At 54.1% G+C, this 13,162-nt stretch overlaps 1 protein-coding gene across 1 annotated transcript; it reads left to right on the top strand.

Moving 5' to 3' along the window:
- Positions 1-387: 387 nt before the first annotated feature.
- TUBAL3 (tubulin alpha like 3) lies at positions 388-6,359 on the top strand. Its single transcript, XM_069003814.1, has 4 exons — positions 388-414; positions 3,051-3,294; positions 4,420-4,568; positions 4,982-6,359. Exons 1-4 carry the CDS (start codon positions 412-414, stop codon positions 5,963-5,965), a joined length of 1,380 nt encoding a protein of 459 aa, XP_068859915.1. The 5' UTR covers positions 388-411; the 3' UTR covers positions 5,966-6,359.
- The last annotated feature ends 6,803 nt before the right edge of the window (positions 6,360-13,162 follow it).

The raw sequence follows: 13,162 nt of genomic DNA on the forward strand, positions 1-13,162 counted from the left end.
ACTGGGAATAACAATAAAGGGAGATTATTCCCTCTGGATAAAACAAATTATGTGGGAACATACAAAGTTTTCCAGCCTTGCCTTATTTAAAACCAACTCGAGCTAAACCCAAACTTTAAAATCAACTTTTTTCCCCCCCGCTCCGCTCAGTTAAAACCCTTAAAAAAAAAAAAAAAAAAAAGGCAAAAAAATGACATTACACCGCTCTTAATCAGAGAAATCCCACGAGCTGGGCGGGATTTGATCCCGATTTTTTTTCGGGATGGAAGGAAAAGGAGCTCTGCTCCTTTAAGCTTGCAGAAAGCTTCTTTATATTCAGGTGGAGTCAAAGCTTCCTGGGCTATAAAGTTGCAGGGAGAGGCAGGGGCAGCAGCTGTTTTGCTTAGATCTAAGCCAGGTTCCAGCCTCACCATGGTAAGAGCATGTCTCGTCTCCCATTTCCCAATATTTCCCACTTTTCCGAGGGCTCTGAGCTCCGAATTCCCTTCTTTGCCCTCTCCTTTCTCCCGGGGGATGCTCGTTCGGAGCAGCTCTGTGGGATCGCTCGGTACCTTCTGGGTTATTGATTCAGGCTTTGCTCCTTATAAGGGAAAAATGAGGGATGTGCTTGGAGCGGCCTCTCGGTGCTTTTCCCTCGGAGTTTGCAGCTCCTGAGGTGGGGTCTGGAAAGTTGGGAAGCTCTTTTCAAAGTTGGGGTTTCATTTTTTTTTTTGGGGGGGGGGGGGGGGAGGGGTTGAGTGGGGGATCAGCATATCTCGACTCAACTCCATTACGGATTAAAATTTAAATTTTTGATCCTGCTGCCCCTTTCCCCCCAAATTTAACATTCCCAATGTGCTTCAACAAGCACAACCTTTAGGAATTTTTTTTTTTGTTTGGTTTTTCCTTAGGAATGAGCTGCCATGTTGCCTTTGTCTGCTCTAAACTTTTAGAATTAGATATTAAATGGATAAAATCCACCTTTCCTTGTAGTTTTTTTGCATGGAATCCCCGCTCCAAAGAGTTTGCAGCTGGGAAGCTGAAGTGGATTGAGCTGGAGAACTAAAAAACAAAATAATCTGCAATCCTGAGCATTCCTGGCTGATCCCAGCTGAAACTTTTTGGGAAAGAGGATCCCAACTGGCAGCTTTTGGTGGATGCAAAGGAGCAACTTGATGGAAAAATCTGCTGGTTGCAAATGGGAGAAAACTTCAAAGTGGCTCCCAGGGATCCAGCTTTGAACTTTTCCTTTAATCTGTGGAATTCTGGTCTGGCCTGGCTGTAAAAGAGTTAAATATTTACATGGTGTTCCCGATGGGAAAATCAGCTGGACAACAATAGGCTGCCTATAGCCAGAGTCTGTAAAAGGCAGTTCAGCTGGATGCAAATGTTGGAAAGCTGGGAGCTCCAAAAAACCCCCTCTGGAATATATGAGAAGTGAGGGAAAACTTCCAATAAACCGCTGCACTTTTTTCCCTTACGGCAGCTCCCGCTTTTTATTTCTCATTTCTGCTTCCCTTTGTTCCCAGTCGCTGAGCTCTGGGCTGCGAATTCCAGTGCTCCCTGTGCAGCAGGTGCTGGGAATGGGGTTTTGGGAGAGGAGCAGCTGTCCCGGGGAAGAGCTGGGAAGCGGCTGCGGCGCTGAGCACAGAAAACTGGGATGGGGAACTATTGCAACCACGCTGCTGGGAGAGGGCTGCGCCCGGGGCAGCCCGCATTGCCCACATAGTGCAAATATCAGCAGGAGAGCAAGAATGGGATCCCCGATCCCTGTAGCTCCCGATCCCTGTAGCTCCCGATCCCTGTAGCTCCCGATCCCTGTAGCTCGTGATCCCTGCACCTCCCGATCCCGAGAGCTCCCGATCCCGGCAGCCCTTGATCCCGGCAGCCTCCACACCCCGCAGAACTGGGGGGCTCAGCCCACGCTGGGATTTGGGCGGATTTAGGCAGCTCTGGATAAAGGCTTGGTGTCTGTGTGTCCCAGGAATGGTCCAGCCTTGCCTTGCCTTATCCTGGATGTGTGGTGGCCTTTGGAGTTGCTTGAGGGATGGGAAAATCTTGGCACATCCGTGCTTGGAGGACGAGACGGAGAAGTTGTGTTGAGTCATTTTCATGCCACAAGTGGTTGGTGCCCAGGGATGTCCAGCTGGAGTCTTCTGGAGACTCCCTGGATGGTCGTGCACTTCTCTGGAGATTTGGGATCAGCTGTTCCCACCATCCCAGGATGTTCCCACCACCCCTCTCTAAGCTGGGCTTACCTGTGGAGACCCCAGCTCTGGATGAGATAAGACCTGAGCCAATGGATGCCACAAATAATGGGATCAGCTGCACTCCTTGTCATTCCCAGGTGGGGTCAGCTCCCTTTCCCGGTGATCCCTTGGGAAGCAGCACTGCCCCATGCCGGGCACGGCAATAATTGGGATTCTCGGCTTGGGAGCTGGGACGGGAGGCTCTGTCCTGGCTTTGATCTCGGGGTGCTGGAAGCAGCAGATGCCAATTACCCAGGGAAGCACATCCAGCAGAAGTGCCCAGGGAACCTCCGGGAGACGCCGGTCCCTGCGGCGCTTCCCTGGAGTCCCAGGCTGCTGGAGATGACCTGGATAAATCAGGACTCGGAGCCGCTCCCGGGAGTCAGCCGGGCCTCGTTCTGCCCCGGGGCAATCTCTGTTTTCTCCAGCCTTTTTCCTGCTGTGACTCCAGCTTGGCTCAGGGTTTTCCAAGCTTGGCTTCTCCTTGAGTTTTTTTTCGGGGTCAAGAGCCTGGAGCTGCTGTTCCTGATATCCCATCGGGATGTGGGGGATTGATGGTGGCTCCGAGGAGCCGGTGCTGCTCAGCTGCTTCCTGCCCCAGCATGGAGCCATCAGCTCCTTCCTTCCTCCTTCCCTGGGCTGGGAGAGCCTTTCCCAGGAATGCCGCCCCGCAGATCCCGGTTTGATCCCGGCTCCAGCTGCCAGCGGTGGGCGGAAGCCGCCTGTTTCCCTCATCATCCCCAGCCTGGCTCCAAGGAGAGCTGTGGGGGCTGGAATCCCCGATCCGCAGGATGTCTAAAACTGCCCGTTTCCCTTTTCCAGAGGGAGTGCATTTCCATCCACATCGGGCAGGCCGGAGTGCAGATGGGCAATGCCTGCTGGGAGCTCTACTGCCTGGAGCACGGCATCCAGGCCGACGGGACCATTCCTGGCTCCAAGCAGGTGAAATCCATGGATCCCAACCCTGAGCAAGTGGATTCCTCGTTCGAGACCTTCTTCTGCGAGACAGCATCTGGCAAACACGTGCCCCGGGCGGTGTTCATAGACTTGGAGCCCACTGTCATTGGTAAAACCAGGATTCTGGGTGTGGTGCCATCATTATCCATGGTTCCCAAGCCTTCTTCCATGGGGTCCTGTTGCTCCCACTCCTCTGCTCTGGTCCAGCCTTTGGAAGCTGATGGAATTTACACTTCCAAAGGGACCAGGAGTGACAAATCCGTGATTGTCACTGAGTTGTCTTTGTTGCTCCCCCCATTTTGGGACCAGGTGGAAAGTGACCTGGATTTATCAGCCTTGGTGGTCCTGGCCTGAATTCCACCATCCCACGGCCAGATGTGGCACAGCTGGTCCTGATGCCATCCACAAAGCACCTTGGGGCAGAGGGGCACCACACATTCCATGGTTTTGTGGGAGCTGGCTCTCCTCTTTGGCCAGCTTGATCCCGGAGATATTTTCCAACCTGATCGATTCTAAAAGATTTCCACTTCTCCTTACAGCTCCCTCGGGGATCTCTGGGTGCTTGACCAAATTGTGGCACCTCAGTTTGAGGTGTCTTCCTAGAAAATAAATTTTTCTTTGGAAATGACTCCCAATCCAACCACCTCCTTCTGCCTTCCAGGCTTCTCCTCCTGTCTTTCCATCTGGGATGTGACTCAGTGGCTCTAATGAAAGGATTGCAGACCTTTGTTTGGGTGCTGCTTAATTTTTAGACACCTCATTAAGGTCTTAAATGGAGAACTTAATGAGTGAGCCAGGAGATGATGAAACATGTCCGATATTGGGATGGAGAGGATTTCAAAACCCTCTGGAGCTGGGTCAGGCAGAAATGTCAACACTGGAGGCTTTGTCTGTCTCTGTTCTGTGCTGGAGAGCAGAGGATGGAGGTGGAGCTTCCAGACTCCTCCAGGTGCTTTGGAACGAGCTGCCCGTGGTAACCAATCCCACAAAAACGCTGGAATTGCGGTGTCCTCGCTCGTTAAACCAGATTAATTTAGGATTTCAGGGTAGCTGTGGGGTGAAGATGGACTTACGGTAGGACAAGTTAATTCCTACCCCTTCCATTATTCCCACAATGCTTCCCGAACCACGCCATGACCTCCTGGTGGGCATTCCATGGATTTTGCTCTTGTCACGCTTCACCCAGAACCTTCCTCTGTGTTCTGCTCTCCCTGATTTCTCCTCCTCCGTGCAGATGAGATCCGGACCGGGACCTACCACGGGCTCTTCCACCCGGAGCAGCTCATCAGTGGCAAGGAAGACGCCGCCAACAACTACGCCCGCGGCCACTACACCATTGGCAAGGAGATCATCGACACCGTGCTCAGCAGGATTCGCAAAATGGTGAGGGGAAAGCACCAGATTTGGGTTTAAAAGAACACATTTTGGACCATACAATTAAAGTTGGGGTTTGGGGTAGAAGTCTTAAAATAAAAAAGTCTTAAATGAAAAAAATATCTTTAGGCGAGGTCTGAGGGTTGTTGCTGCTGTTGGGATTTGGTTTGGGGCTCGGGAAAGGCCCTGGGTTTGTGTGTTTGCCCTAAACCCAGATAATTATCGTTAAAACTGGGCTTAAGGTGCTCAGTGAGTGCTCTGAGCAGAATTTTGTGCTGTATTACTTGGGATGGTTATCCCAGTCCTTACAGGGATAAATGTCCAGTATTGGGATGGTTATCCCAGTCCTTACAGGGATAAATGTCCATTTTCCTGGGCTAGTTTTCCAGTCCTTGGGATAAACATCCAATGTTCTGCTGCAGGCTGACCAGTGCAGCGGACTCCAAGGCTTCCTGGTCTTCCACAGCTTTGGAGGAGGCACCGGCTCCGGCTTCACCTCGCTCCTCATGGAGCGCCTCTCCGTGGAGTACAGCAAGAAATCCAAGCTGGAATTCTCGGTGTACCCGGCCCCGCAGGTCTCCACAGCCGTGGTGGAGCCCTACAACTCCATCCTCACCACCCACACCACGCTGGAGCACTCGGACTGCTCCTTCATGGTGGACAACGAGGCCATCTACGACATCTGCCACCGCAACCTGGACATCGAGCGCCCCACCTACACCAACCTCAACCGCCTCATCGGGCAGATCGTGTCCTCCGTCACCGCCTCGCTGAGGTTCAACGGGGCCCTCAACGTCGACCTGATCGAATTCCAGACCAACCTGGTGCCGTACCCGCGCATCCACTTCCCGCTCACCACCTACGCCCCCATCATCTCGGCGGAGAAGGCCTACCACGAGCAGCTCTCCGTGCCGGAGATCACCAACGCCTGCTTCGAGTTCTCCAACCAGATGGTCAAGTGCGACCCTCGCCGGGGCAAGTACATGGCGTGCTGCCTGCTGTACCGCGGCGACGTCGTCCCCAAGGACGTCAACGCCGCCATCGCCGCCATCAAGACGCGCCGCTCCATCCAGTTCGTGGACTGGTGTCCCACCGGTTTCAAGGTGGGCATCAACTACCAGCCGCCCACGGTGGTGCCCGGGGGGGACCTGGCCAAGGTGCAGCGCGCCGTGTGCATGCTGAGCAACACCACGGCCATCGCCGAGGCCTGGGCCCGCCTGGACCACAAGTTTGACCTGATGTACGCCAAGAGGGCCTTCGTGCACTGGTACGTGGGGGAGGGCATGGAGGAGGGGGAGTTCTCCGAGGCCAGGGAGGACCTGGCGGCCCTGGAGAAGGATTATGAGGAGGTCGGAAGGGACTCGGCAGATGGAGAGGAGGATGAGGGTGATGAGGATGAGTATTGACAAACTGCGGCCTGGCCTTGACCTCAGCTGGAATCCAAACCTTCTGTGCCAAGGTCCCGAGGGCCTGGAGGTGCCGAAGGATCGGCCTGGACCTCGATGCCACTGTTTGATGTATTAAACCTTCCCTGCTTGCATAGTTTGGGCTCCCAGAGCTCCTCTGTAGCCTGGGTGCCTTGAGCTTTATCCCACTGCTGTTTATTGATGAGTGAAGCTGAATAGGGCCTGACTTAAGCCTGACATCCTGCCTAGCCAGGAGATCCCGGTTCCTAATCCAGGGAACGTTGCAAGCTGCCTGCTTTGGCTGGAATGGCAAACTCTCGCTCTGGCTTTTCCTTGTAAAAGCACTTCTGGATTAGAAACGCGCCTGTAACCTTCTGTGCACCTGGCTTTTTGTATATGAATAAAGACTTTTTTTTCCTTGGCTCTGAATTCCTTGGATTCAGCCAGCGTGGGTGTGTGGGGAGGTTCCTGCTCCCAGGTGTCCTGAGAAGAAGAGCAAATGCTGATAAGGGTGTGCTGTGAGAGCCATCAGCCCTGATTGTTGTTGTGAGGGAAGTGTCCTATATCCTGTGGGAATTCCTGCCTGGAGCTGGATGCTGCTCTGCTTCCCTCCCAGAGCAGGCAGGGAATTCCCTGGCTGGGATCAGGGAATCACTTGGAGTAGTGGGGAGCACTTTGTGGTGGGGTTTGGCCTCCTCACCACCTTTGGCAAGGCTCAGGCGTTGCCTGGTGCTTGGGGATTTGGGAAATATTCCCCAAATGCTGCGTGGGGAGGGCCAGCCAGGAATGGGGAGAGGGTCCTGTGTCAGATACTTTGGAGCAGGAGGTGGAAGGATCCCAGAAGCTCTTTGGTGGCCCTACAAGGCCAGGGTTGGTGACAGCAGGACCAGGGTGGAGGTGGCCCCCCAGGAAGGCCCAGGTCCCTTGAGCCACCCCAAAGCTCCTGTTCCTGACTGGCCCCTGAGGAATTTCCAGGTCCAGCCAGGAATGGGGAGAGGGAAAGGGAGGTTGCTGTGTCTGATATTTTGGAGCAGGAGGTGGAAGGATCCCAGAAGCTCTTTGGTGGCCCTGAAATTCCAGGGGTGGTGACAGCAGGACCAGGTTGGAGGTGGCCCCCCAGGAAGGTCCAGGTCCTTTGAGCCACCCCAAAGCTTGTCACCCCAAAGCCCCCATGCCTGATTGTCCCCTGAGGAGACTCCAGGCGTGGCTTTCACCTTTCCCTGGTGGCTCTGTTCCCACAAAGAGCTGGGGCTGGAAGCCACTGCTTCGATCCCACCTGAAAAAGGGAGGGACAGGGATGGGAGAAGCAGCATTCCCACTCAGAGCCATCCCAGAGCCAGGGCAGGAGTGCAGCCAGGTGCTGCTGCAGCTTGGAAAACCATCAGCTGCAATCCGGGGCTGATGTCATCGTCCAGGACTGAAATCCATCCCTCTGGAATGTCAGCACGGAGCTGCTCCCACCCTCCCACAGCCAGAGTCACCGTGGAAAGGAAAGGAGAGCGATTCTGGGGAAAATCCCAGGGGTTTTGGGGAGCTGGAACCTCCAATTCTCTCCACGAGAGGTGAATCCCCATGGAGCAACTCTGGCTTTATTTTCCCAAGCTGGGAATAGCAAAGCTGCTCCTAAAATATTCCAGCCTGTGGGAATGTCCCCATCCCTGTTCCAGCCCATCCACTGTTCTTAATTCCATGATATTCCTAATTAAGACACTGAGTTACTGTTGTGCTGATAGTGAATCCTACAGAACCTCTTGTGCAATTGTTTTAATTAGGCCCTTAATTAAGTGCTATTAAGGGGTTTAATTTTAATTTAATTTTTTAGTTGAAAGGTTCCAGCCCTTAAACCCAAACTCTTGACGAAGGGGCTCAGTTTGATTAAGGGGGACCTCGGGCTTCCATGGGAAGATCTCCCTTATTCCTTTTATCCCTTTCCCAGTCCCAGCCTCCCCACCGCTCATTTTTGTTTGGTTTTACTCTTTGATTGCTCAAATTTGGGTTTTATTTTGCCTTTTCCCTGTGCTTTATCCAGCCAGTGAAAGCTGCCGAGTGAACCTTGCCAAGGAGCTTTGTCACGCTCGTGCTTCTAGATGAAATCCACTTCTTCCATGCTTTCGCCAGGGATTCCTTGAGGAATCCTTCAGCCACTCATTCCTGCTAAAGCAATCCCTGTCCTGCTGCCAGGGCTGGCCCTGCCTGGAAGTTTAATTGGAATTGAGGTGGGAATTCAAGCACTTTGGCTCCGTCTGCCTCCCATAAAACTGTGCCTGAGCTCCCCATCTCCCTAAAAACATTCCTTCCTTCTCCTGCTGCTGGATGGCTGCTCCCCAGACGTGATGCAAGAATCCCTGGAAGCTGCAAAGGAGTTGGAAAAGGGGATTGAACCTGACCTCGGCTTTCCCCTGGATTGCAGCGGGGTTATCCCTCCTCCGGGGACTCCCCTCACTGTGAGCGATCCAAGAAAAGCAGCTGGCAGGGATATCCAAGGAAAAAAAACTGGCTCAGGCTGTAACTGAAGGGCTGGCTCAGGAATGTCTAACCAACCTGAGGGAAGGGTGGTGGATTTAAATCCCAACCTCCTCTTGCCGTTCCTCACCGGAGCTCCTGGAGGTGGGAGGTCACCGAGGTGGCAGCTCCCGGGAGCTGCCTCACCTCCAGCTGCCCTTTTCCTTGGAGCTGGCCCTGGGATGAGGGCAGGAGGGGGAATGAGGTTTTTCCGTGCCTCTTTCCAGCCCCGTTGGCTGCAGGATTAGGAGCTGGGAAAAGCCTCCTTAATTGAAAGTGATGCTCCAACCTCCCTCTGGCAGAGGAGGGGACAGAGCGGAACTCCAGGAACTTGGGAAGGGACAATTCCAACCTCCCTCTCCTGGGAGCTGGGCTGGGAGCTGGATCCTCAGGAGCTGTGGATATCGTGGCTGTAGGATCCAGCCAGGATGACGGAATATTCTTGGGACACCCCCAAATCCGCTGCCCTTGTCCTTCGGGGAGACTTCACCCGGCTGGAAGTGGGAACACCAAACCTGAACCTGTCCAGAAGATCCCTAAAACCCCTGGATCATGGCACAGGAATGACGGGAATGATGCTCTCCTGGAACTGTTTGAGGCTCTCGGGGGTGAGGTGGTGCCTGAGGGCACAGGGACTGCAAAATGTGTCCTCTCCTGCTGGCAAAGGCTCCGGGAATTCTGGCTCCAGGAGGGAATGCCATGGTGGGAAATGGAGGTGCTGCGAAGGATTTGCTCCTGCAAATCCATGGAATTCCGAGGTTTTTTTGGCTTTTAAATCCTCACCCAGCACTGGTTGCCCTATAACGCCCGTCAGGACTTTCTGTGGATTCAGGAAAATTTTTTTCATTGGTTTTTTTTGGGGGGGGGAATCCATTTTTTAGTCTTCATTTGTTTAAAGGACAAAGCTCATTTCCCAAACTTCCCTTGCAATCTTCAGGGCTGGGAATGGGATTTCTGCTTTCCACCCTCATTTTCCAAAGGCTGAAACTCCTGGGATGGACAGGAATTGCAGGATGGGGCTCCTGGGGTTGGGATGGTTCTTCCAGCATTGGAGCCATGAAAATTTGGGATGTGCCAGCTCCAGGGCAGCTCCAGTTCCCTGAACCCAAATAATCCCGAAATTTGGATCCTCTTCCTCCCTGACCCCAGGCCATGGAGAGTGAAGAGCCAAAGCCACGTGGAGCTGGATCCCACTTCCAAAGGGAATGTCCCTTCCCTGAAATAGGGATAAAAAATCCATCAGAGATGCAGGATTAGGGATGTCCTGGAAGACCTGGAACAGCTGTGGGAGAAGGGATAAAGCCAGGACTGAAGTCACCAGTGAGACCAATCCCATGGCAGGTGGACAATGGTTTTATTTTCCATGCAGCACAGACGAAATCAAGGAATTCCTGGACACGAGGCTGGATAAAGGGATTTTAAAATCCTATCCAGACTTAAAATGTGGGAACAGCCCCATGGGAATGATTAAACCTCGTGGTTTGGTCCCCCTGGATATTCCTGGTCTGTCCCAAGCCTTGCTTGGCTTCAGCAGAAGGGTTGGGATCATCTGAGGAGAGCAGGAAATGAGGCTGTTCCTGGGAAAAATCCTTAAAAACAGGTCAGGAATGGAATGGAGGGAGAGCCAAAGGAAAAGCACGGGAATGACATGGAACAGATCCCATCCAGCAGCCAATGGAGCTGGGGCTGGGATCTGGGGAGCGTTCTCACCATCCTCGGGACTTTCCATCTCCAAGCCATGTGCTGAGGGGGATCCATGAGGAGCTCCTGGCTGGTGGGAATGGCTCAAATCCCGGGATAAGTGGTGCCAGCCCCACCTGGGCCAGCCCAGAGCAGGCAGGAATCCCGGAACATCCCAGCTGTGGGACAGGACATTCCAGGAGTGGGGCAGGCATCCCGGGAAGGGGCTTTCATTCCACCAGGGATGGCTCCAAGTGCATCTCACCCCCTGCTCCAGGACTCCTGATGTAATTCCCTGCAAATCCATCCTATTCCTTGTCCTGGCCACTGCTGGGAATTGCCTTGGTTTTTCCAGCCAAAACCCCATGGATGTGAATGTGGGCACCTCTTCCCACGTATTCCCAAAATAATGGGAATGGATTTTTGGCTCAGTCCCTAAATCCTTCCCTCACCACGTGGAGCTGGATGGATCCTCCTTGATCCCAGGATGGGATCCAGGATCCTGGAGTCCTTGGGAATGTCTGAACCCCTTCAGCACCCATGGTTTGCTGTGATGGGAGTAGAAAATGTGGAAAAAAACCTTGGAATGGTGGCACGTGGAGAAGGAAAAGGAGGATGAGGGGATTCCTGGAGGCCAGGGAAGAGCTGGATGCCTGGGGAAGGATTGGGAATTGGCTGGATGGGATCCAGCAGGGGGAAGGATTGGGAATTGGCCAGGTGGGATCCAGGGGGGGGGGGGAAGGATTGGGAATTGGCTGGATGGGATCCATGGGGGGGAAAGGATTGGGAATTGGCTGGATGAGATCCAGGAGTGGGAAGGATTGGGAATTGGCCAGGTGGGATCCATGGGGGGGGAAGGATTGGGAATTGGCTGGATGGGATCCATGGGGGGGGGGGAAGGATTGGGAATTGGCTGGATGGGATCCATGGGGGGGGGAAGGATTGGGAATTGGCTGGATGGGATCCATGGAGGGGGAAGGATTGGGAATTGGCTGGATGGGATCCGGGGGGGAGGAAGGATTGGGAATTGGCCAGGTGGGATCCAGGAGGGGGAAGGATTGGGAATTGGCTGGATGGGATCCATGGAGGGGGAAGGATTGGGAATTGGCTGGATGGGATCCATGGAGGGGGAAGGATTGGGAATTGGCTGGATGGGATCCATGGGGGGGAAAGGATTGGGAATTGGCCAGGTGGGATCTGGGGGGGGGCAAGGATTGGGAATTGGCTGGATGGGATCCATGGAGGGGGAAGGATTGGGAATTGGCCAGGTGGGATCCAGCAGTGGGAGCAGAAGGATGCGCTGGTCTCAGCAAGCGACAGCTCCGAGTGCAAGACCAAGAGTTTGGGTTTCATCCCTGTGGGAAAAGGCAGGAGAGGCTGAATCCTGGCCGGAATTTTCCCTTGGACCCTACAGAATTCCATAAATCCCCCCAAACATCAACGCTGCCCTTCCCAAGCACTCCAGCCTTGGCTCTGGATGCTCCCAGCCCCACGTGGGTGTTGGTGGAGATTCCAGATGGAGATTCCATCCTGTTTCCTTGGGAAATCTGCTGGTGGTTCAGCCCCTCTGAGCACCCCCAGTGCCTGGGAAGGATTAATTTGGGAAGGATTAATTTGGGAAGGGTTTGTCCAGGTGTGGGTGGGACTCTCCCACTGGGATGCAGCTGGGAAGGGAGGATCCACCCCTGCCTTCCCTATCACTCCTTATCAGCTGATAAGAGCTGTCCCTGCCTCAGCTCAGCTCAGCCTGGCTCCAGCAAATCCCTCGGCTCATCCCTTCCCACTTCCCTGGGAATTACCTTCCTTAAAGGGGAGAAGAGGGAAGATCCAGTGCGATTTCTCAGGATGGGCCATGTTTTGACTTCCAGGCTCTCCCACAGGGCTGGGACGTTCTCCTTGTCCAACCAGGAGCTGGGAAAGGATTCCAAGCAGGGCTGGTGGTGGGGAAAATCCTGTTCCCAGCCCGGCCCACTGCTTCCCTGGAGCTCCCAGTGGAAAATCTCTCCCAACTTTCTGCTCAAAGCAGGGATTTCTCCCTCAGCTCTGAGCAAATCCCTCTGTCCCTTCTTCCAAGGATTCTCTGCACATCCCTGAGCATCCCAATGGCTGGGCCTGGAAAACCTGAGGACACCTGGACAACCCCAAACTGGACATGGACCAGGTGTGACCTTGTTCTTCCCCTGCCTCAGTTTCCCTGGATGGAAAATGGGGACGATGCCCATGTCCTGCTGGATGAGAACACCGGGAATTTGTTGGGATAAAAATCCATGTAATCCAAGATTCCAGCGGATTGCAATGGGAGAAGAACCCTCCCCCCCACCCGTGCACCCTTGGAGCTGAGGTAGGAGGTCATTGTCCCTCTGATGACCCTCCAGGCCGTCATTGCTTCCATGGAGGGGAGGATTTGTCCTGGTTGTCCCTTGATGTCCCACCTGGAATATTCCCCATGGCCATGTCCCGGATGGGGCTGGTGGGACCTCATTTGCTGCTCTTGGTGAGCATCTCCTGGGGAAAAAGGGCCAAATTTCTCTCCCAAATTTCTCTCCATCTCCCACACCTGCTGCGTGCAGGGATGAGGGAAGAGGCGGAATTTCAGCTGGGCTGAGAGGTGGAGAGAAAGGTTTAGAGGATGGGATAAATATTCCAAGGTGAAGGGTGGGAACGTGGGGAGCTGGGGCTCAGGGGAGGCTGGGAAAGAGCAGGATGAGCATGGATGGTCTGTGGATGAGGAGCTGAAGCTGGACTGGCTGGAAAACTGAGGTGGAGCAGTGGAAAAGTGGGAAGGGGCAGCTTTGGGATTTGTGGGCAGACCCAGGGTGGCACCTGTGACTCCTGGGGTCCAAAGCCACCTGGGGCCATGGGGTGGTCCTGGCCAGGGCCAGTCTGAGGACACCAGGGCCGTGTGGGTGGGGAGGTGCTGGTGACAAACTCCAGGAAAACCCAGGAGAAGGAACTGGGAAATCCCTGCTGAGGTTGTCCCGGTCCTTTTCCCTTCCCGATGGATTGGTGGCTGTG

Source organism: Aphelocoma coerulescens, chromosome 1A, assembly GCF_041296385.1.
Source record: "Aphelocoma coerulescens isolate FSJ_1873_10779 chromosome 1A, UR_Acoe_1.0, whole genome shotgun sequence".
Classification (NCBI taxonomy): Eukaryota; Metazoa; Chordata; class Aves; order Passeriformes; family Corvidae; genus Aphelocoma; species Aphelocoma coerulescens.